Source organism: Helianthus annuus, chromosome 7, assembly GCF_002127325.2.
Source record: "Helianthus annuus cultivar XRQ/B chromosome 7, HanXRQr2.0-SUNRISE, whole genome shotgun sequence".
Taxonomy (NCBI): domain Eukaryota; kingdom Viridiplantae; phylum Streptophyta; class Magnoliopsida; order Asterales; family Asteraceae; genus Helianthus; species Helianthus annuus.
The window spans coordinates 128,779,283-128,802,506 of record NC_035439.2 but is presented as its reverse complement, the minus strand read 5'-3'; the positions used below and the strand labels follow the sequence as shown (position 1 = coordinate 128,802,506).

At 41.7% G+C, this 23,224-nt stretch overlaps 3 protein-coding genes across 3 annotated transcripts; 2 read left to right on the top strand and 1 right to left on the bottom strand.

The window, feature by feature from the left end:
• Positions 1-786: 786 nt before the first annotated feature.
• LOC110890077 (zinc finger protein BALDIBIS) lies at positions 787-2,958 on the bottom strand. Its single transcript, XM_022137645.2, has 3 exons — positions 2,490-2,958; positions 1,877-2,276; positions 787-1,683 (listed from the first exon to the last, which is right to left on the bottom strand). The coding sequence occupies exons 1-3, from the start codon at positions 2,620-2,622 to the stop codon at positions 939-941; spliced, it is 1,278 nt and encodes a 425-aa protein (XP_021993337.1). The 5' UTR covers positions 2,623-2,958; the 3' UTR covers positions 787-938.
• Positions 2,959-19,368: 16,410 nt separating this feature from the next.
• LOC118480427 (agamous-like MADS-box protein AGL29) lies at positions 19,369-20,470 on the top strand. Its single transcript, XM_035975263.1, has one exon. The coding sequence runs from the start codon at positions 19,511-19,513 to the stop codon at positions 20,252-20,254; it is 744 nt and encodes a 247-aa protein (XP_035831156.1). The 5' UTR covers positions 19,369-19,510; the 3' UTR covers positions 20,255-20,470.
• Positions 20,471-21,015: 545 nt separating this feature from the next.
• Positions 21,016-21,699, top strand: LOC118480267. The gene has a single exon (XM_035975027.1). It carries the CDS (start codon positions 21,016-21,018, stop codon positions 21,697-21,699), a length of 684 nt encoding a protein of 227 aa, XP_035830920.1.
• Positions 21,700-23,224: the final 1,525 nt, after the last annotated feature.

The window sequence follows — 23,224 nt, the reverse complement described above, 5'->3', positions numbered from 1 at the left end:
AGCAGACGTTTTATACTAACACTTGATAAAAAAATGTAGAAGTTTTATAATACTAATTTAAAAAAATGTTGACGTTTCATAATAATAATTAAAAAAAATGTTGACGTTTTATACTAACACTTGATAAAAAATGTAGAAGTTTTATAATATTAATTATAAAAAATATTGACGTTTTATAATAATAATTAACTAATAAAAATGTTGCCATTTTTCTAAATATATTAAATAAAAAATAACATTTATATACCTTCCTTTTATAACAATAAATAATAATAAATATAAATGTTTATATTTTTTTTATTTTAACAACAATTTAAAAAAAATATATATAAAGTTTTTTTTAAATAATATTTCATCCCAATGAAAACCCACACATCCCCCCAATTTTATTCCACACAAAAGAGCAATCATTGGCTAACATCCAATCATTGACAATTAATAGGATGTGTGAAAAAGTAACCAAAAAGTAAACGTATAGGGCAATGAGGGGCTTATCAGGTGGGTCCATTTTCAGGCGTATAGGGTAATGAGGGGTGTATAGGGTTAGGGGATGTGTGGATAAATTGAGGGGATGTGTGGATAACCAGACCCTTACCAAATGACTCAAGCCATCAGTTGATGAGTAGTGTGCCCTAATCCTGTAAAAAACTTGCTCTCAATCAAACAAATCTCCCCCAATCCCACAACACATCAATCTTATTTTGTGACTACTCATTAATCATACAAAACTACTATGATAGAGCCTTATGGCCACCACATTACATATTAATTATTACCACTACCCCCTTCATAGGAAACAAATATATATATTGTCACCAACTGTAGTAAGGTACATGAAAAAACTCACGGGACTAGTGTCCAACTGATCATTTGTCAATGTCACATTTATAATCCCGAAATACATATATTCTTCAACATGTTGTGCCATAGCCTTCTAATTATTGATTTCCACTGAATCCTATGTTCGAATCACTCATCGGACAAGTGAACTTCATTATCTCTTGTTGCATACTAAACGCTCTTCTCTCATTCCCTTCGACTCCAAGAAAATCTCTAGTCAAATTCCCCTCGCACGAGTCGACGCGGCCACTCTTTTGCGCCAAACCCGCCATCATTGCCATCGTCATTCCATCGCCATTCATCATTCCACTAAACCCGCCGGAGTTTGTGCTTCTAGTGGGCCCCATTTCGGACGCCTTTTGTAAAACTCCGGTGGCGGATATATGCGGTGGAAGAGGTGGACAACCACCATAATTGTTATACAATGGATTTGGTTGAAAGTACTCCACTTTGTTGTTGCTATCTTCTTCCTCTTTTAAGTAAAACCCTAGTGGCAGTTCTGTAATATTTTCAGTTGGTTCCTGGCTTCTACTCAGCCACTGCATCGCTTCATATGATAATATCCCACCATTGTTGTTGTTGGAGCTTGATGACCCTAATAATGATGAGATTATCGTCGAGTTTTCGATGGGATTATTGTCGTTGTGGTGCAGCCATGTTGGTAGCATTGGTTTCATTCCAGGATTCATATTCCTACCATTGTTGTTCATCATCGTCACCAAATCGTTTTGGTAATTCAGATTCGTGGTGGTCGGATTATGAACCATTGCGAATGACGCCATTCTTGAATTTTCTTGCGCTATAGGATCGCAAAATGCTCTATGCGTTATGAAGCTGTCTTTCCTGTTATATAATATATTAGTTAGAATTTATTGTAATATACCGTTAGAAAGAATAAAGAATTATGACATTGTTTGATTAGTCCCGTGTATATTAATCATTTGATTATATTTATTATCTTACATGGTATCAGAGCCTTTCAAATTTAATGTTTCAATAAAACATTTATTCGGAAATTAGAACTTGAAATCTATACCTGGAAAAGATTGTTCCACAATCACACTTGTACTCTCGCGTGCCACAAATCTTGCTATGCGCCTTCCAATCCGATTGAACGGCGTATTTCTTCGAACACCTTTCACATTTCCACTTCTTTTCTCCATGCTTCCGGCTGAAATGCTTCTTAACTCCGGTGAGATCTCCTAGAGCTCGCGAAGGGTCATGATGAACACAACTTTTTTCTGGACATATGTAAACCTTCTTCCTAACAACTTCGTCTTTGTTTCTTTGCTTTAGCTTCCATGGTAGGTTGTGTCCCCTTCTATGAAGCTGCAAGTTCTGATCTCTTTGAAATCCCTTGCTACATATCTCACACACGAATCGGTTCGTCGCCATTAGAGACTTTGGAGATAAAGCTATAATTTCCGCATCCGGATCTACAAAACACAGTTAAACAAAACTCTAACAATTCAACATGAAACAACCAAACAAACAAACGTACTTAGTAATACCTCACTCATACAGTACGCTGTGTACAGGTAGATGAAGACAAACCTTACCTCTATCGATAGAGAGGTTGCTTCCAACAAGACCCGACTCAAAACGAATTTAATACGATATAACTAAACTCGTGAGATTGATTTAATTACCTGGATTTCCAGCTAGATTACGTTTTCGTTTAGCTGGATTCGACGAAGTAGGGTTAGGGTTTGTGATGGTGTCATGGATGAGAGGTGCGAGAGAAGGAGGAGGAGAAGAAGAGAATCCATCACCACATATCATTTTTGATAACAAGATCAACAAAAGCTAAAAATAGGTGAGTGAATGAATGATGATGATGATGTATGAACATGTGATTCATCCATCAAGTGTTCTTCAAAGATGACGAAGAATACCAATAAACAAAACAAGCTGTTTAGTTCATGGATTGTGTAGATAGATCATAGATTCACTTCAGTTAGATTCAGATGGAGATCTTGTTTTGCTTTGAATCTTGTTAAGAAAGAAGTAAGAACACAGTTGATGAGTATCCAGTTGAGAATATTATTCACACAGTAGAACACACACAGAAGGGGAGAGAGAGAGAGAGACAGAATTATGGGATGATGTTACACGGGCTGTATGTAAAGTCGGTCAGGCAAGAGACTCAAGTGGACCACAATAGATACCTTTCTCCGTGAGTAACTTTTGACTTTTACTTCAACTCTTTCATTTACATTTCCTTTTTTTTCATTGTAAAAATTGATTTGGTTTAGCTAAACATAACCCTGTCTAGTAAACGTATCGATCGCCATGTAAGATGAAATTTTCTTTTTAATGGTAAAAGAACTACGTATATATTAATATTATGGTTATTTGGCGTACAAATTAAAATCTCTCTAACATAAAAATGGTTCGGGACGTTCGGCCGGGCAAATTCATCAACGTCGTAATTACGCATAAATTGGTGCACGTACGTATTAGAAAACACGTATACATTAACCACTACAAGAAATAAGAGATTTGGGGATGACACCTTTAGGGGCGACATAAAAAAAGTCGCCCCTAAAAGTCTGGTCCGTGTTTTAATATCACATGAGATTCTGACGGTTTATCTTCTTTCTTGATTTGTGGCCATAAAACCCTTGGGCGGCCTTTGTTCCCCCCATCCGACCTCTCTTTCCCCCCAAATTGCACAACCCTGAGAGGGAGACGACCACCATCGCTACTGTGTTTGAGACGACAACCACCACGTGAGACGACCACCACCGCCGGAGCACTAGGCCACCACCAGCCCACCACCTGAGATCCCCAAATCACCACCGTATCTCACCGTTCCATATTTATTTCAAAAGTTCGGGGTTGTGTTCTTATTTTGTCATAACCGATTGCAATTCCACTATCATCTACCTTCAACAAGTTGTGCTTATAATTTTGCAACAAGCACATGCATAATTACGAACTTTATATCCACAACACATTGAGGCTCTCACTATCTGCACACCAAGGCAGGATATCTGCACACTTAGGGTTTACATACGCTGCGTATTGACCAATACGCAGCGTATAGGGTTACCTAAATACGCTGCGTATTGGTCAATACGCAGCGTATATAAGTGGTAGGTGCACGACCAGACAGTCAAACCTAGTACCATGTCAAATCAGTCTTACATAGGGTGCGTATTGATCAATACGCACCGTATTGACAGACTGATTTGACCTGATACGATGTTGTCCAGGGCACGTGAATAAAGTAATACGGTGAGTAGGGATCAATACGCTGCGTATTGACATGCCAGATGAAAGTCTATTTATCCCTCCATTCATATCTGTTACCCATCACCCGACATATACTTTACTTTCCTTTTCATCTTCTTCTTCAGTAAATTGTTAGTTTTTGGTTCAACCTTGTTAAAATGTCATCATTTTGGAAGGATAATTATTTCGGTAATCGCTATTCTAACGACACATGGGGATCAAATGCTGCCAATGAGGAGGAGGAGGTTGTGTCTAGAGTCCCTGTTGATCAAGAAACACAGTTGCCAGACTTGAACAATACTCCCACTCCACCTGTTGATGGTCCCTGGTGTTTCCAGGATTTAATAAAATGGTCCCTTGTGTTTCAGAAATTGACACAAATGTTTCCAGGTTTGAAGTGTCAAATATTTTTTTTATTATTTAGTCGACGTCATCCGTAAGGCGCGTACGGGCCTAACGGGCAACGACGGACTTAGTTTCGACGCTCGTTAGGCCCGTACGCGCCTTACGGACGACGTCGACTAAATAATAAAAAAAAATATTATTTAGTCGACGTCGTCCGTAAGGCGCGTACGGGCCTAACGAGCGTCGAAACTAAGTCCGTCGTTGCCCGTTAGGCCCGTACGCGCCTTACGGATGACGTCGACTAAATAATATTTTTTTATTATTTAGTCGACGTCGTCCGTAAGGCGCGTACGGGCCTAACGAGCGCCGAAACTAAGTCCGTAACGACGGACTTAGTTTCGACGCTCGTTAGGCCCGTACGCGCCTTACGGACGACGTCGACTAAATAATATTTTTTTTATTATTTAGTCGACGTCATCCGTAAGGCGCGTACGGGCCTAACGAGCGTCGAAACTAAGTCCGTTTAACGACGGGCTTAGTTTCGACGCTCGTTAGGCCCGTACGCGCCTTACGGACGACGTCGACTAAATAATAAAAAAAATATTATTTAGTCGACGTCGTCCGTAAGGCGCGTACGGGCCTAACGAGCGTGGAAACTAAGTCCGTCGTTGCCCGTTAGGCCCGTACGCGCCTTACGGATGACGTCGACTAAATAATAAAAAAAAATATTATTTAGTCGACGTCGTCCGTAAGGCGCGTACGGGCCTAACGAGCGTCGACTAATTAATATTTTTTTATTATTTAGTCGACGTCGTCCGTAAGGCGCGTACGGGCCTAACGAGCGTCGAAACTAAGTCCGTCTTATATGTAGTAACTGCGTACAGGCCTAACGAGTGTCTCTGGAATATAACAGGTTCCGTGTGAATTTAAAGTTCAGAAGGCTTTATACGCTGCGTATTGATCAATACGCAGCGTATACGAAGTGTCAGTATACGCTGCGTATAGGGCAATACGCCGCGTATTAGCAGTTACTACATATAAGAATTAAGTTCCATGTTCTAACAGCTCCGGAACAGAGGATAAACTGGTTAAGGCGTTACGGTTCTAAATGATAGGTCACGAGTTCGATTCATGCTAAGGGCCGGTTCTTTAAAGAAGACCCCCTTTTATACTGATTTTATATATATTTACACTTTGGTCCCTGGTGTTTCATTTTTTATAAAAATGGTCCCTGAAGTTTCATGAAATTACAAAAATGGTCCCTGATGTTTGATAATTTAGATAAATGGTCCCTGATGTTTCCAGGATTTACAATAATGGTCCCTTATGTTTCAGAAATTGACACAAAATGTTTCCAGGTATGAAGTGTCAAATTTTACCAAGTTTATATACGCTGCGTATTGGTCAATACGCAGCGTATAGAAACCTGGCAAAAATTTGACACTTCAAACCTACCAAAATGACCCCAAATGTGCATCAGTTTTATATACGCTGCGTATTGACCAATACGCAGCGTATAGGGACCTTGTTTTCTGTGCAATGATTGGTAATCAGGCACTGAGATCTATGGTTTATCTACGCTGCGTATTGGTCAATACGCAGCGTCTAGGGTTAACCTTATAGGCTGCGTATTGACCAATACGCAGCGTAGATAAACCCTAACTTTTGCTAGGGTTTGGTGTGCCAATAGGCACTTTAGTGTGCCAATAGGCACACTCTTTCATTCGTGAGCGTTAACCATGTGATGTGTGAGAATAATCAATGGGCCACTCAGATTCCTTTTTATTTTTTGTTTTTTTAAACCTTTAGCTGAACTATATATCATGGATGTCAAAGTGTGAGTTAGTTAAAGCTCATAATGTAACACTTTAACTAGCATAATGATTTATTACACACCACCTAGCCTAACAATTTTTTTTTGGAAATTACCTAGCCTAACAATTAATTATAACTAATTAAGTGATGAATATAAATAATCATTGAGATAATGACATACATATAATCAACTAATAAGCTCATGTGTAGTAGTTACCCCCATACCTTCCTTTACCCCAACATAACCCCTCATAAAGCTCTATAATATATGTGTGTAGTAGATGGAGCCTCTCTTCTATGTATATGTGTGTGTGAAAAACCAAAACAATAACCCTGCTATCACCAACACCCCTTTCATAGATGGAGCTCCATAAAGTCTAAGCAGCGGTGTTCTGGATGTCATGGGGCTTTGTAGCCCAAGATGGTGTTGGTATGTAAAAGTTTTTTTTAATGATTCTTGTTTAAACTAGAAAAAAAATCCACATAAAAACTTTAATATTAATTAAAAATTCTAAAGTTGAAATCGACATAAACGTGGTGGGGTTTGTTTTTGATTTGAACGTGAGTATTTAATTGTCATTTTTCTCTATCTCCAAGTCCGTGATTTGCAGTGGATTAGATCGAGTGTAAGGTGTGGGCTCACTGGATTGCCTGTGTTTCATCATCATGAAATGTCACTCCACACACGTATCTAAGTATAAATATTCATTACACAAGTCATTTTCAAAGTAACATGTTTTAAACATTAATTATTTTCAAAGTGAAAAATCTTCATGTACTAATTGACTAATAATAAGTTAACTTGATTTTGGTGCAATCTATGTCGGTGATTTTAGTGTCATTTAGGTATTTTATATAATTGGACTGCCTTGATTACCAAATCAGAAATCTTATTTCAAGATTAAAACAAGTTGGAAAGTTTGGAGTGCACATTTATCTTATGATTTTATGCTCGCATAACAACAGAGATCCGGTAGCATCGCCCCTAACAACGAGGTAAACTAATGGGAGCTCGAATATGCTCTTGTAATACTTAGGGTGCAAACGAGCAGGGAGCTCGACTATGCTCTAGCTTGTTTAACTTAAAGCTTGAGCTCGAGATCGGCTCGGTTCGAGCTTAGTTTTTTAAGCCCGAGCTCGACTCATAGGTAGTTTTTAAGCATGGGCTCGGAGCGTTTATTTTTTTTTTTTGTAAATTAATTTACGTTAATTATAATTATTATCTTATATACATTTATATATAACTATATATATATATATATATATATATATATATATTTAATATATTAATTATAAATTGTATAAAATAATGGACTCGTTTATTAAACAAGCTTATTTTTAAGCTCGGGTTCGGGCTCGAGCTCATCTAAACTCGGCTTGTTAAAAGCTTTTTTTTCGAGCTCAACTTGAGTAGCTCGGCTTGTTTACACCCCTTTTAAAATTCCCCCACTGAATTATGTAATACAATCACAATCACAATTACCAAACGTTCATTTTGTCTTGGCTCGCTTTTGGTTTTAGTGGGGGTATGCACGTTTTAAGGTTAATGTTGGCACAACAACATGGTGGTGGTACGGCTGCAATATTGCCTAAGAGTGCCTGGAGAGCTCGAAGTTTAACTAGTATAGCTTGGAAGGTGGAGTCACAAGTGTACATGGCTGAGTTAGCATGAACCGACTCTGTTACCAAATGTTGTGTATCGAATTGGTTTAGATAGACAAACACAAGAACATGAGATGGTCTAGAGAAATCTCTTAATGTTCATTAAGCATATCCATAATTCTAATTATAGAATTATAAATTCTACCAAACACTAAGCTTACTAAGATAGTCCCCTAGATAATGGTTATTTGCACATAGGGATGTTAAACACATCAAGTCCGCGGGTGGGCGGTTCCAACCTGACACAAACGTGACCTGAACCCGAAATCATGTCAAATGTACGAACCCGAACATGACATGAATATTCGCGAGTTGAAACGAACACAACACATTTAACTCGGATTAAAAAAAACACAAAAGTAAATAAAAATACATTTGAAGTAAAAAAAATCTTACGTTAATTTCTCTTATAAATCTTAACTTTTTGGCATAAGATATCCAACCAATTTAGTTAATGACATTAAACACATTTAAAAATAATAACATAGATATAAATGAGCTAAACAGGTCAACTCATTAACTAGTCGGGTTGACACAATAACGGCCCATTTAGCTAAACAGGTTCACAGTCCGACCTGAAACTAACTCAAACATGTTTATGCTAAACCTTAACTCACGAATTTCGTGTTAGTTTCGAGTCATTTTTCCTGCCATGTCGTAATTTCTCACCCCTAGTTGCATACATCACAACCTTGTGTGTTTAATGCCTAGGCAGATTGATTAGAGACCTAAGATTGTTTACTTTGGAATTAAACAAAGTCTGAAAAGAGGTTCAACCGAGGGTGAAGAGAGTGGACTTAGACTATGGGGTGGCGAGGGGCCTAGGTTGGGGGCATTCCTTGACACGTGGCAGGTGTGGGCTCCAACATTCCACACTCAAAAAAGTGGGGTGTGTAAGGGGCGTGGTCAGGCCGACGTTGGGGTGCCATGTGGCACCTAACCAAACGGACATCAACACCCAGCCAACCATTGTCAAACATGTCACCCTAAGCCAGCGCCCCACGCCAAGCAACATTGTCACGCCAAGCAGGCAACGCCAACCCGGGGTGGAGCACCCGGCGTTAAAGGGCCAAAACGCCCACACCCACCGGTCTTAAAGTATAAGTCGAGATGAGTTCGAGTTTAAGTAGGCTTAAACTTGACTCGTGTAATTTATTTGAAATTGAATTTGTCTCAAGATTTAATTAGGTTCATTAATGACACTAGACGCTCGAGTTCAACTCATTTATTATTATTATTATTATTATTATTATTATTATTATTATTATTATTATTATTATTATTATTATTATTATTATTATTATTATTTACAACATAAAATAAACCCGAGGGGAAAAACGATTCTACGAAATTGCAGATACAATAAAATTGGAAAATATTAAAAAAATGAAAGAAAACATTGTCAACAACATAAAAATTATAATATACCTGAAGAACCAAGAAATCAAGTTCAGGCCGAAGCCTGTAAATGAAGATTTGGATCTTGTTAAAGGTTGAGAGAGTTTCCTGCAAAACAGAAAACCGTTAGGCTCGCCGCAGAGATGGGAGGGCCACTCTGCGACCACCCTCCGGCGTGAGGATAAGTATTGGTAGAGAGAGAAAATAGAGAGAGAAAATAGGGACGAAGGTTCAGAGAAATCGTACTTGGATTTGTACTTGAAGGGGTATTTATAGTAGTCAACTGAGATGACGTCATCCGTCTGGACGCACTTGAACGGGGGTTCGTCCTCGGAGCTTTCTGATATGGGGCGGACATGCTTTGGATGCCCGTCCGAGTGTAGTCCGGTTCGTCTCTGGGATCATGTCCGGCTTCGGACATGTGTCTTCAAGTCCCCTAGTTTGGGAAGTCTTTTGTGAAGACTTGACAAACTATTATTCCAAGCTTTTTTACCTCGTTCAGATGACGTGTCACTGCAGGAGTAGTTTTGAATTGATTACGTGGCGTGTTTTGTATAGTGTGGGTGACCTTCACTATCTGGACCGTCGGTCACCTACACGTGACGGTAACGGAACCCTTGTTGGGAATCGTGGGAAGCGACGGTTGATGTGACTGGCCCCAACCGACTTACATTTTCTATAAATTCAATTTTTCACCATTTCATTTTTACCGTTTTTTCTCTCTTTTTCATTCTCCTCTGCTGTTACCCTCTCTAGTATCTTCTTCTTCTCCAAAGAAAAAAGGTGCGTCTTTGTTCCTTTTTACTTTTTACAGTTATGGCTCCGGGTAAGGAGAACCTTTCGGAGAGTGTGAGCGTGCTTACCCAACGTCAGTTGGATAAGTTTATTAGAGAATATAGGATTCCCCTAGATCTACATCCGGTCCTTTCTTCTAATACGGAAGCCATATATCCCTTTCGTCAAGGGAAATTCCCCTTTTATACTCGCGTCTGTAACTTCGCCAATTACAGGGTTCCTTTTTCCCGTTTTCTGATTAGGGTTTTACAGTTTTTTAGAGTTCACGTTTGTCAGGTTAACCCATTCGGCCTTAGCCGTGTTAACCATTTTGAGATTTCTTGTCGAGCCCTCGATCAGAAACCGGATTTGAACGTTTTCCGGTACTTTTATGAGTTTATCTCGGCCGGAGACTGGTACACTTTTGCACACCGGAAGAATGTCCCTTCTCCGTCTTCCAACGAACGGTCTAGTTTAAAAAACTGGAAAGATAACTTCTTTTGGTTAGACGACCGTTGCCTTCTGGAGGACATGAGGTGGCGTTTTAAGGACCAGTCTATGTCGTTTGATCTTGACGAAAACTTTGTTTTTAACGAAAGCTTAGGCCGTGCTTTGGTTGAGCATCAGTCCCCTATTCGTCCTCTTCCCGAGCATTTCCTTTGGTTAGGTCGAGTCAGTTTTTCGTGGGCCCGGGGGGATAAGGATTGGCCGATTATACGCCGGAAGAGTGATCGTAAGTTCCGGTTCTTTATACCCCCTTCGGCTCTTTTATTTGATAGTTTTGCTAACTCTTTATTTATTTTGGAAATGTAGGTGCTGCGATGTCGCTTCTTGATGCCTTAAAGGTTCCGAGCATGGACTCCTTTGACTTTGATTTTGAGCAGCAGGAGGACGTTCCGTTCATGAAGCAGGTAGCACCCTCTGCTCATCCCGTTCGTGGTCAGGCGGATACGAACATACCTGTATCGTCTGCTGCTGAAACGACCTCTTCCGTTCCGAAGGACTCTTCCGAACAAGCCACTGCTGAAGCGGTTTCCCATATGCCGGCGTCTTCTAAGGAGGCAGGAGGTTCGTCCGGATCTCATGCTGGGCGAAAGTCCATTCTTGACGACGTGGATGATGACCCGGAGATCCGCAGTCTGGACGAGGCACTCCTGCATCAGCCTTCATCTTTGAAGAGTAAAAGTGTTGGAGCGGACACTGATCTGGTAATCCGATCCCGCAAGAGGAAGGGTGAATCGGCTCAGATACGTTCTTTCGATTCTCTCCCCATGCCGAGATTGAAGAAGACGAAAGGGAGTTCTTATTCTGAAGGCACTGTGATGGAGGAGCTTGACGAACATCTTTCTGGGGGTAAGAGTTCAAGGGAAGAAGCGGCCTTAGCCCGCAGTAAACCGACTCCAGCTTATTCAGGTGGTTTTGTCCCTGATAGCGAGGTGGAGAGCATGGAGATGGAGAATCCGGTGGGCGTGGATAAGGGTAAGGCCCATAGTGAGCCGAAGGTGGTCACTTTTTCAGGTACGCACTTGGGCTCTTCTTTGGGTCCAGACTATTTTATGGATGATGAGGAAGATCAAGTGTCTTCGCTTCCCTCATCTTGGTTCGGACCTGAGTTGATGTCCTTTTTTCGATATGCAGATCTGTTCTCGGAGGATATGGAGATTGACCCATCCACCGCTGAGGAGAAGTTTATTCCCGACTGGGACATTCGGAACAAAGATACGGTCCTGGATGTTTTGACTGCTAAGATGATGCTCTTCAATATAAATACTCCGATGGACCATGTTCGAAGTCGGAAGATGAAAAACCCGGATCTAGGGGCCGCGGTTTTGACTAACCAAGCTCAATCTAACATATTCGTGACGGAACTTTATCGTAGGTGGGTTGAAGCGGAATCTGTGAGGGAGAATTTGGAGAAGGAAGTTCGTTCCTTGAAACGTAAAATTCTCAAGAGCCCGGAGGTGGAAAAGAAGGTCGCCCAGCTGACTCAAGACCTTCGGACTCAGCAAGAAAAGGTCACCTCTTTGATGGCTCTGAATCAATCGTCGCAAGCGGCTGCTGCGGCCGCTGCTGAGGACAGGGATAAAATCTCTTCGGAATTCAAAGTATTTTATGAGTCTATGAAACAGAAGGACGAAGAGCACAAGGCGGTTTTGGCGAAAATGGAGGAATCTCTCGACGGTGCCCGTCTTGCGTATGAGAGTATGATGGCTGGTACGTTCGTATTTCCGTTTTACTAAATTCTTACTTCTTCTATTTTCTCTAACTTTTTTCCCAGAGCGTGATGCGCTTAAAACAGGGGAAGCTGATTTGAAGGGTCGTCTGGAGGAGATGGAGGGCGAGAATGCTTCTCTGAGAACGGAAGTGACTGATCTCCGCGAGACAAAAGTTTGGATGCTTACGGAAGGTGCCCAGCTTCTAGCGAAGAATATTCACAAGGGCAAGGAGATGACTGCTGCCGTGGCTGGAGTCAACAATGCGATGAGCGCGGTAGGCATTAATTCGGGCTTGCACTCCGGCTACGTTCATGCTCTGCAGAAAAAGACTCCTTTCAAGGAGATTCCTCTGCTGAATCGCAATGCTACGCAGGAGCTGAAGGTGGCGGTCGCTTGTTTTGATACTCTCAAGTTTCCAGTAATAGAAGATCTTCCGAAGCTGAGCGACGCACCCCTTCCTGAAATTAAGAAGGCCCTTCGTTTTGCTAGCGATGATTCTACGGATGAATGAGGTGGACATGCCCGGCTTCTTGGGGTATGCACCTTAGGTGTTTTTTAGTTAGTCCAGATGGATGTAAAGCTCGTTCGGTATTTTGACGGATGTCCTGCTTTTTTGGACTTGTAATGATGTTTTTACTTTTGTTTGTTTGTTATCCTTTTGTGAATGGTATTAAAACTTATTCCGGTGGTTTATGTCCGGTTTATATTTGATGTAACTACTTTACACATGCGTCCATGTTAATGGTGTACATTTTGAATTTTCTAGAACGTTCTTTTGCTAAATGCGGATCCGATTTTGTCTTATTAAGGATAACTTGAAGGAAATACGAACAATGCCAGTTCGTCTTTTCCTTTTAGGGTTGGATCCCTGGATTCGGCCGATGAGTATTCGTAAGTTGCAACTTTCATTAGAGAAATCTAACATTTTATTTACTAGGTTCGGAGTTTAAATTCCTCCGATAGATGCAAAGTAAAAAACATTTTTAATCAATCCGCAGGTACTACCCTCTGCGGTTCTTGTAATTTAACTGGTGCGGGAAAAAACATCCGCTTTACAGGAAAATTAAAATATGACGGAGCTCATAGCTTCCGTTTTACAATTATTTGTTTCAAAAACCTTCTAAAGATAACACTTTTTTAGGTGCACTCCGTTCCAAGTACGTGGAACGGAGGTTCCATCCATCTTGCTTAAAGTGTACGCGCCGTCTTTTCCTGCTGTTTTGATCTGATAGGGTCCTTCCCACTTGGGGGCTAATTTCCCCGTTCCTTCAGTTAAGCTCGCTTCATTGTTTCGCATAACATATTCTCCGATTTTGAACCGGGTTTCTTTAATTTTGGAGTTGTAGTGTTTTTCCAACTCTTTTTTGTACTTGGCTTCCCGGATTGCCGCAAGTTCTCTCCTCTCTTCAATTAAATCGAGGTTTAAACGGAGTTCTCTTTCATTCTCTTGCTGGCTTGATTGTATGCGGGGCGTGGGGATCCCTACCTCTGCGGGTATGACAGCTTCGGTGCCGTATGTCAAGCTGAAAGGAGTTTCTTTGTTGCTTGTTTTAGGCATGGTTCGGTGTGCCCATAGGACATGCGGAAGCTCGTCTGCCCATGAAATGCCTTCCTTCCCTAACCGTTTTTTAATGCCTTCCACAATACTCCGGTTGGTTCTTTCCACTTGCCCGTTGGCCTGGGGATGGGCCACCGAAGCGAAGCTCTGTTCGATGTTCATTCTTTGGCACCATGTTTTAAACGGCTTCTCCGCAAACTGTTTTCCATTGTCGCTCACTATGCAAAGAGGCATTCCGAACCTGCACACTATGTTTTCCCATGCGAACCTCAGCACTTGGTCCCCTGTGATCGTCCGGAGGGGTTTAGCTTCGACCCACTTAGTGAAATAGTCGATGGCAACCAGCAGGAATTTTACTCCTCCGGTGGAGACAGGGAAAGGACCTACGATGTCAATTCCCCATTTCTGGAACGGCCAAGCCGAGGTTACGGGTACGAGATTGTTTTTGGCACGATGGCTTATGGGAGCGTGGCGTTGGCAATCTTCACATGACTGGAGCTCGTTTACTGCGCTTTGGTGCATTCCTGGCCAGAAATACCCGGCGTTCATGACTTTTGCTATAACCATCCTTGGCCCCGCGTGGATGCCGCATATTCCCCAATGTATCTCCCTTATAACGTAACTTGCTTCCTCTGGGGTTAGGCATTTTAGGAGCGGACCTAAAAAGGTTTTTCTGTAGAGCTGACCATCATGCATCTGATATTGCAGCGCTTTCACTTTTAACTTCCGCGCCTGAGCCTTGTCTTCTGGAAGCGTCCCATTTTTCAAGTAATCTACGATCGGAGTCATCCAAGACTTTTCGGACACGGAAACTGACATGACTGGCCTAGTCTGTTGGATGGCCGGAATCTGCAGGGTCTCGACAAGAACCTCTTTTGATAAATGGCAGAATGCTACGGATGCCAGTTTGCTCAAAGCATCGGCTTTTTTGTTTTTGCTCCTCGGTATGTGCACTATTTTGCAGGAATCGAAAGAGGAGATTAAACTGTTGACCTGCTGAAGATACCGAACCATATTATCCTCTCGTGCCTCGTATTCGCCGCTGACTTGATTGGCTACCAATAGCGAATCGACATGAGCTAACACGGAGGTTGCACCTGCTTTGGCTGCGGTTTGCAAGCCTGCAAGGAGAGCCTCATACTCTGCTTCATTGTTTGACGTCTTGAATTCGAAACGCAACGCGTAAGTGTACTCTATTCCCTCCGGATCTATTAGGATTAACCCTGCTCCCGACCCTTCTTTACTGGAGGCCCCGTCTGTATACAGGTTCTATACCTTCGGTAAGATGGGTTTTCCCTTGACGCTTTCTCCGGTCGGGACCTCGGTGAGGAAATCTGCTACTGCCTGCCCTTTTACTGGACCTCTGGTACGATAGGTGATATCAAAGGCACTGAGCTCTATTGCCCATTTGGTGAGACGTCCGGAGACCTCTGGCTTCCTGAGGATTTGCTGGATCTGGAGATCAGTCTGTACTTCTATATTGAAAGCTTGGAAGTACCTTCGGAGGCGTCTGGAAGCATGTACCAAGGCGAGTGCCAATTTTTCGATCATCGGGTACCGAGTTTCATAGTCTTTCAGGATACGGCTTACATAATAGACCGGGATTTGTGCCTGGTTTCGGTGTACTACGAGTACTGCACTTATCGCAAAGTGGGACGCAGATAGATATACCGTGACAGTTTCTCCGGTAGATGGTGCGGTCAAAGTGGGTAGGGATCCGAGGCATACCTTTAACTCCTGAAATGCCGAGTCTGCTTCTGGCGTCCACTCTATTTGGCCTTTTGCCGTTCGCTTTTTTAATACATTCATGAAAGGGATGGAGCGGTCTGCTGCTTTTGAAACAAAACGGTGAAGAGCGACGAGTTTTCCATTTAGGGATTGGATCTCTTTGATAGTTTTAGGAGGCTGCATGGAAACCACCGCTTTGATTTTATCCGGGTGCGCCTGGATTCCGGATCGTGTAACCCATACCCCGAGGAATTTTCCCTCTTCCAAGCCAAAAGAGCATTTTTTGGGATTGAGTTTGAGGTTGATACTCCGAAGCCTTGTAAAGGTTTCGAGTATGTCATCTATCATGTCGTCTTCCGCCCGGCTTTTTATGACCAAGTCATCGACATAGATCTCCAAGTTTCTTCCGATCTGATCTTTGAACGCTTTATCCATCAATCTCTGGTACGTGGCTCCGGCGTTTTTTAAACCGAATGGCATTTTAGTATAACAGAACAGTCCCTCGTTTGTTACGAACGCGGTCTTATCTTCGTCTTCCGAAGCCATTTGGATTTGATGATAACCCTTATACGCATCCAGAAAGCACTTGAGACGGAAACTTGAGAGGGAGTCTATCTTTAAATCAATCTCCGGCAAAGGATAGCAATCCTTTGGGCACGCATTGTTTAGATCTGAAAAATCAACGCACATCCTCCAGGTTTTATCCTTCTTGGTTACCATTACTGGATTGGAGACCCAGGTTTGGTAACGCACCTCTCTTATAATACCGGCGCTCAACAACTTTCGTACGTCTTCGGAGATGGCCTTGTTACGAGCCGGAGCCATGTTTCTTTTTCTCTGGGCTACTGGTTTTATCGAGTGTGACACTTTTAACTTATGTTCGGCCAAACACCGGGGAACTCCAACCATGTCGGAGGTTTGCCAGGCGAACACGTCAAGTGAATTGGACAGTAGTTTCCACAACTTCTTCTTAGTTTGCTTGGGAAGTTGAGCCCCGATTGCAATTTTTTGTTCTGGAAAATGTGGGTGTATAGCCCATTCTTCTGTGAGAGTATTAGGGGGCTTGGCATTACCATCGCTCTGTCGTATTTCAGCTACACCGATCGTTGATTCGGAGTACAGTGTTGCTATTCCCGCTTCGGTGGGGAATTTTAATGCTCCATGTATGGTTGAACTGATCATTCCGAAGGCGCACATACCAGGTCTTCCGAGTATGACATTGTGGACGGACCGTGCCTCAACCACTAGATACGTCAAGTTGACAGTTCGAACCAAACTCCCTTCCCCCATCGTTGTTGGAAGAGTGATTTGGCCTAAAGGCTGGACCACCTCTCCGGAGAAACTGACCAGAGGCATCGACACTTGGAGCAATTTCGCCTTTGTCTGTGGGGCTAACTGTTGAAAGCACTGCTTGTACATAATCTCGGTGGCGCTTCCACTGTCGACGTATACTCTTCGAACCTTGTGTCCTGCAATGATTGCGGACACTATGACCGGTCCGTCCTTGATATCTTCCAAGCTAACGGGTGGGAAACCAATGGGTTGCTGCATCCAGGCGGCCAAATGCTGACTGGTCCGCTTGATGCCTTGGTTGTTTGCCCTGCGGATCATGCAAATTGTCGGTTGATTGTTCGGATTGTCTCCCGAATTCCCTGAAGATTTTCCTTCCTTTACTTCTTTGACTAGGTGCGATAGCTTCCCGGACCGTACTGCCTTTTCTATTTCTTGCTTCAAAGACCAACAGTCATCTGTATTGTGACCCCGAGCATGATGGTAGTCACAATATTTCTTAGAATTTTTGTCTCCTGGGTTTCGAAGTTTTGGTGGGGCGGGGAAATTCATCCCCTCCGCGCTGAGAATTTCACTGGGAGTTTTGGAGAGATCCGATAAATTGTAAAATCGTGACTCGGAGCTTTTCCCTCGCGGAGGTCTGTCGTTTCTACTGTAAGGGTGTGATCGTCCCCTGCTCCCCGGTGGAGTCTTATCAAACACCGATCCACCATTTTTCTTCCACGAAGACATCTTGTGATCTGACTCTGGAGTAGGATTACATGCGTTCTTGCCTCGAGCGAAAGCTCTGGCCCGTTCCATTAGTACCTCCATCGTCTTCGGGAGATTTTCGTGCAATTTTTCAACTAGCTGATTATTCCGAACACCGTGACAAAATCCGGAGATCCGTAGTTGATCAACTACCCCACTGATCTGCATGCTTTCCCGGTTAAACCGGTCAATGAAACTGTCTAAAGACTCTCCGTCCTTTCTTCGGATGTTGTGGACTTCGGTAATTTCTTTAGAGTAGTGCCTTTGTTGGCTGAAATTTTGGAGGAATAACCTTCGGAACTCCTCAAAGTCGTTGATCTCACCTTCATTCAACGCATCAAACCATACACGTGCGGCTCCAGTTAGAGTTTGTGCGAACATAAAGCACCATGCTGGCATCGGCCATTGTTCAACTCGTGCAGCTCCGTCAAAATCGAACATATGATCATCCGGATCAGTTGTGCCGTCGTACTTTTTCACCGTAGTTGGCATTTTGAGCTTTGGAGGAAGTTTGGCATGTGTTATACGAGCACTAAACTTCGACTTGGCTGTCATAGAAACTGGATGGTACGGCTTGGTAAGTTCCGGATCGCTAATTACATCCATCTGTGTTTCATTTCGCGTAGTCATTACTGGTGAAGGTCCGGAGGAACCTTGTACATATCCAGTATAGGTTTCCGAAGTGACGACTGTGGAAAATGTAGGAGTGATCATTGTGGGGCCCATAGTCCCCGTTGGTGCTTCGTCATGAAAGAGCCTGGTTCGCAAACCGAGGATCTGTTCATCTCTGGCCTGTTGTGCTTTTAATCTTCGTAGAAGACTTGCGTTTTTGGCGAGAAATTCTGCATCGAACTCTGATGTTTGCGAAGTAGGGAGTAAGATGAAAGGCAAGGTTGTTCCTGGACCCGAGCTTAAAGTAGCTGAGGTCGTAGAGACAATACTTGCTGGTGCAGTAACTTGCGTGCTAACAGCCGTGGATCCCAGATTCAAAGAACCTGGGGCCGCCATTTGTCAGTTCTTTGCTCAAGAAGTTCACTAAAGTGAAGGACTAAGAGCTTTAAGATCGGATGGCGCCAATTGAAGAACCAAGAAATCAAGTTCAGGCCGAAGCCTGTAAATGAAGATTTGGATCTTGTTAAAGGTTGAGAGAGTTTCCTGCAAAACAGAAAACCGTTAGGCTCGCCGCAGAGATGGGAGGGCCACTCTGCGACCACCCTCCGGCGTGAGGATAAGTATTGGTAGAGAGAGAAAATAGAGAGAGAAAATAGGGACGAAGGTTCAGAGAAATCGTACTTGGATTTGTACTTGAAGGGGTATTTATAGTAGTCAACTGAGATGACGTCATCCGTCTGGACGCACTTGAACGGGGGTTCGTCCTCGGAGCTTTCTGATATGGGGCGGACATGCTTTGGATGCCCGTCCGAGTGTAGTCCGGTTCGTCTCTGGGATCATGTCCGGCTTCGGACATGTGTCTTCAATACCAGAGGTGAAAAACGATTCTATGAAATTGCAGATTTTTTTTTTGAATGAGAAATTTCTTTTATTCCTGTCGTCTGTGGGACTTGAACCCAAGACCTCCCCTTCCAAGATATTTAAAGGTTTTGCCTTTGCGAATGGAACACAATCCCATTGATCCACGAAATTGAAGATACAATTACATTAGAAAATATTAAAAAAAAAAATAAAGAGGAAGAAGAAACACTGTCAATTAATGACTCGGTGTAATTATGACAAGAAACAACCTTCCTTTTACCACCATTCCCAAATTTAAGACAAAATCTTTGACAACCCTAATTTTCGAGATCCTCCCTAAAATAACAACGTCTTTATTACATACCCTTCTTCGTCTTTATATAAACCTCACACCCATTAACAACCCTAATCACCATAATCCAATATGAACAACATACCCACCACCATGATCACCACCACGATCAAGAAGAGAAAAACATCACAAGGCCGTAAAAAGATCGAGATCAAGAAAATCGAACCACAAAACAACCGTCTCGTCACTTTCTCCAAACGCCGAGCCGGTCTTTTCAAGAAAGCCAGCGAACTCTGCATCTTGACCGGCGCCCAAATCGCCATTCTCGTCAACTCCCCCGGTGGCCACCTTTTTTCTTTCGGTCACCCCTCCGCTGACGTCATCATCGACCGTTATCTCAACAACACTAGTAGTAGTAATAATAGTAATGGTAATGTGTTAGAAGGGTCAAACTCTTACAAGCTGCCACCTGTGATGGAGTTTAACCAACACTACATAGAAGTATCAAAGGAACTAGAGGCGGAGAAGCGACGAAGGGAGGCGATACAAGAATCGAAAGCGATGAATAGCGGTTGCGGATTAATGTGGTACGAGGAAGAGGTTGATGGAATGGCGGCGGATGAGTTGCAGCAGTATCTTTCGTCATTGGTTGAGTTGAAGAGGAAGGTGTTGGTTAGGGCTGATGAACTTATGATGATCAAGAAGACTCCGCTGTTTTTGGGTCCGAATGTCACCGAAGATGTCGGTGGTTCAGGGTTTGCAAACGAGGTTGTTCATAGTACGATGGTTCCTGGTAGTTTTGTGGCTCCAACAGGTTTTGATTTTGGTTATGATTACGGATCATATGATTATAATAGGGAGTCAATGCATTATTGATTAGTTGCAGTTATGTTTTTTAGTTTGTTAGTTGATTAAGACAAAGATTAAGATAGGGTTAATCAATGATCAGTGGTACGTTACTAGTCATTTTGGTTTTATTTTTTTTCTTTTGGACAAATGTTGCACTAGTGTTTATACTTCTTTTTTTTTTTTGAAAGAGGGCTATTCATCCAAGACAAAAAGCCTTAGCAAGGTGCTACACTAGTGTTTATACATCGGTATTGTTTGATTGGTAATGATTAATGAATGTATCTTCTGGAATGACTTTTCTGTTTTACATGTCTGTTTTAATGTCTATATTCTATATTGAACGCATCTTTTTTGTTTGGACGGATAAACTAGTTATAACGTTCTAACTAGCCTAAGGGTTCGGGTATTCATAAAGCGCCAAAATTGACGGAATCGTTTAAACCAAAGAAATTAAGCCGTGGTTCGAAGGTCAGTTTTAACAGTTTAAAGTTTGGAATCTATCATGTAAACTAAACCGGTTGTTTAATTAGCTTTTATTAATTTAAGAATATAAAGTTGTGTGTATAAATATATATTATTACTCGTAACAGTCCAGATCCATACAAAAGTAAGATTAAGTAAAGAAACTTCATTGGGTGGCATGGGATCGTGTGTCTCTTCCGAAAAAGAATGGCGGTCTCAGGCTTAGCAAATTGAAAAATATTAATACGGCTTTGTTAGCCAAATGGGGTTGGAGATTTTTGACCGATAAAGACAAATTGTGAGCAAAAACTATTGAAGCACTACACATGGTAAGGAACGGAGGTGATTTTCTGCCTGTTAAAAAATCATTATCGGGTGTGTGGTGCAATATTGTGCAAGTTTTAAACAAAACCAAGATTGACGGGATTCCTCTGAGATGTTTTTTTAAAGCCTCGGTGGGGAACGGACAACCTACGGCTTTTTGGTTGGACCTGTGGATTAGCAACAGACCGTTAAAGGAGTTATTCCCATGTCTTTTTTCGCTCGAAAAAGAAAAAGGATGCAGGGTAAATTGTTGTTTCAGCGGTAATCATCATCTAAATTGGAGATGGAAAAGGCCGATTTCGACCGAGGAGGAAGTCAACGGGCTTGTAAGTCTGTGTTCTCTATTGCTGCATGTGAATTTGAATCAAAATCATGATAAGTGGAATTGGATTGGTGCCGCTGACAACGATTTTAGTATAAAGGCGGTAAAGAAACTCCTCGACTCAAATAGGATCAATTCGGAGGTACACGTGCCAGAAGAAAGTAAGTGGATCCCGAAAAAATGTAGTGTTTTCATTTGGAAGGCAGAGATGGGGAAAATAGCGAGTATGGATGAATTAAGGAAAAGGAATGTTGGCAATGGTGATTCGGCCTGCAGCCTTTGCGGCGATGTGGATGAGAGCGTCGAGCATATCTTCACTAGTTGCTTTTTTGCTTCCATGTTGTGGTCGTACATCAGTAGCTAGTAGCTGGTGTAAATGTCAGGATATCGTGGCTTTCTCGTTAAAGGACCTGATCGAAGCTCACAATCATGTTGGATTGTGTGGTCAGAAAAAAGAAGTTGTAAAGGGCATTATCAGAATTGGATGCTGGAGCATTTGGAAAATGAGGAATGAAGCCAGGTTCAACAACAAATTGGTTAGTTTAGATCGTATTATTAGGGAAGTTAAAAATGTTGGTTTTTTGTGGTACAATACGAGGTCCAAAAAAGAGCCGGTCCTTTGGACTGATTGTTGTAAATTTGTAAATATGTAACTGGTTTCTTGTTGGGTTGTCTCGGTTTGAGGCAGTGTCCTGTTTTTATGAAGTTTACATTTCAAAAAAAAAGTTTATTTTGTCTAAAACTGGCTTGTTCGGTCAATCCAACTAACTCGACCGATTCGATTTGTACTTTTTTAAACCATAATTTCGTTAAAGCCGGCTGAATCGGACCATAAACACTATAATCCTGATATATAAAATATAATTGTAAGTTAATAGGGAAATTGGCAAGCTAGCTCCCAAAATAGAAAACAAACATGTCCTTAGATCTCTTGATCTTTTTTCCCTTGACACGTACAATAAATGACAACAAAACTCATAATCCTTGTTAATGATTGCAAGTTTCTATCGTTACCATTTTGGCTTATTGACCATAATTGATAATTCGTATGTACATCTACATGCTTTGGAAATTAAAAATTTTTAATCTTTCATCGTCATCATTGTACTCAGTAAATCCCACCAATAGCAAAGCAAAGGTAGGGTCTGACGAGGGTAAGATATAGACAATCTTACCTCTACGCCATAGGAATAAAAAGTCTGCTTCCAGTAAGACCCCCGGCTCAATAGTAGTTTTGCATCAAGCCTTGGACATAAGGCACATAACACTCAGCAATCGCGACAAAGACCGATTACTCGATTAGTGCATGTACCCTTTTGTCTTTCCGCTATCAACACCACCACATGATGCATGATTAATCATTCTCAATTTTTAACGTTATTTTCACAAAATTAATAAAATAATATTAAAATTATGATATAAGTACATAGCACATCTGCCGTACCAAAGAAAAATATATAGCACATCTAACATAGTACTATCATTACTTATAGGTACTTAACATATGTGATATACTATAAAAATTAACCAAACCAAAACTTAGCCCACACACTCGAAATATTTCGAGCTCACAAGAATCAACCAAAGTCAACTTTAATATGCCATGTTTGGAAAAAAAATAAAAAACGACTTTGATTTTCTACGTGTTCGATAATTTGATAAAGGAGTGATAATAATTAAGAGTTAAATATCATTTTAGTCTTTGTGGTTTGAGCCATTTTGTCAGTTTAGTCCAAAGTTTTTGTTTTTCGTCTGTGGGTTTAAAAAGGTTTAATTGTTGCCATTTTATTCCACTAGGTTAACTTCATCCATTTTTTTTGTTAACGAGAAGGGCAATTCGGTCATTTTATATGTAATTTTGTTAATTAGAATGGTAATTCGGCCATATA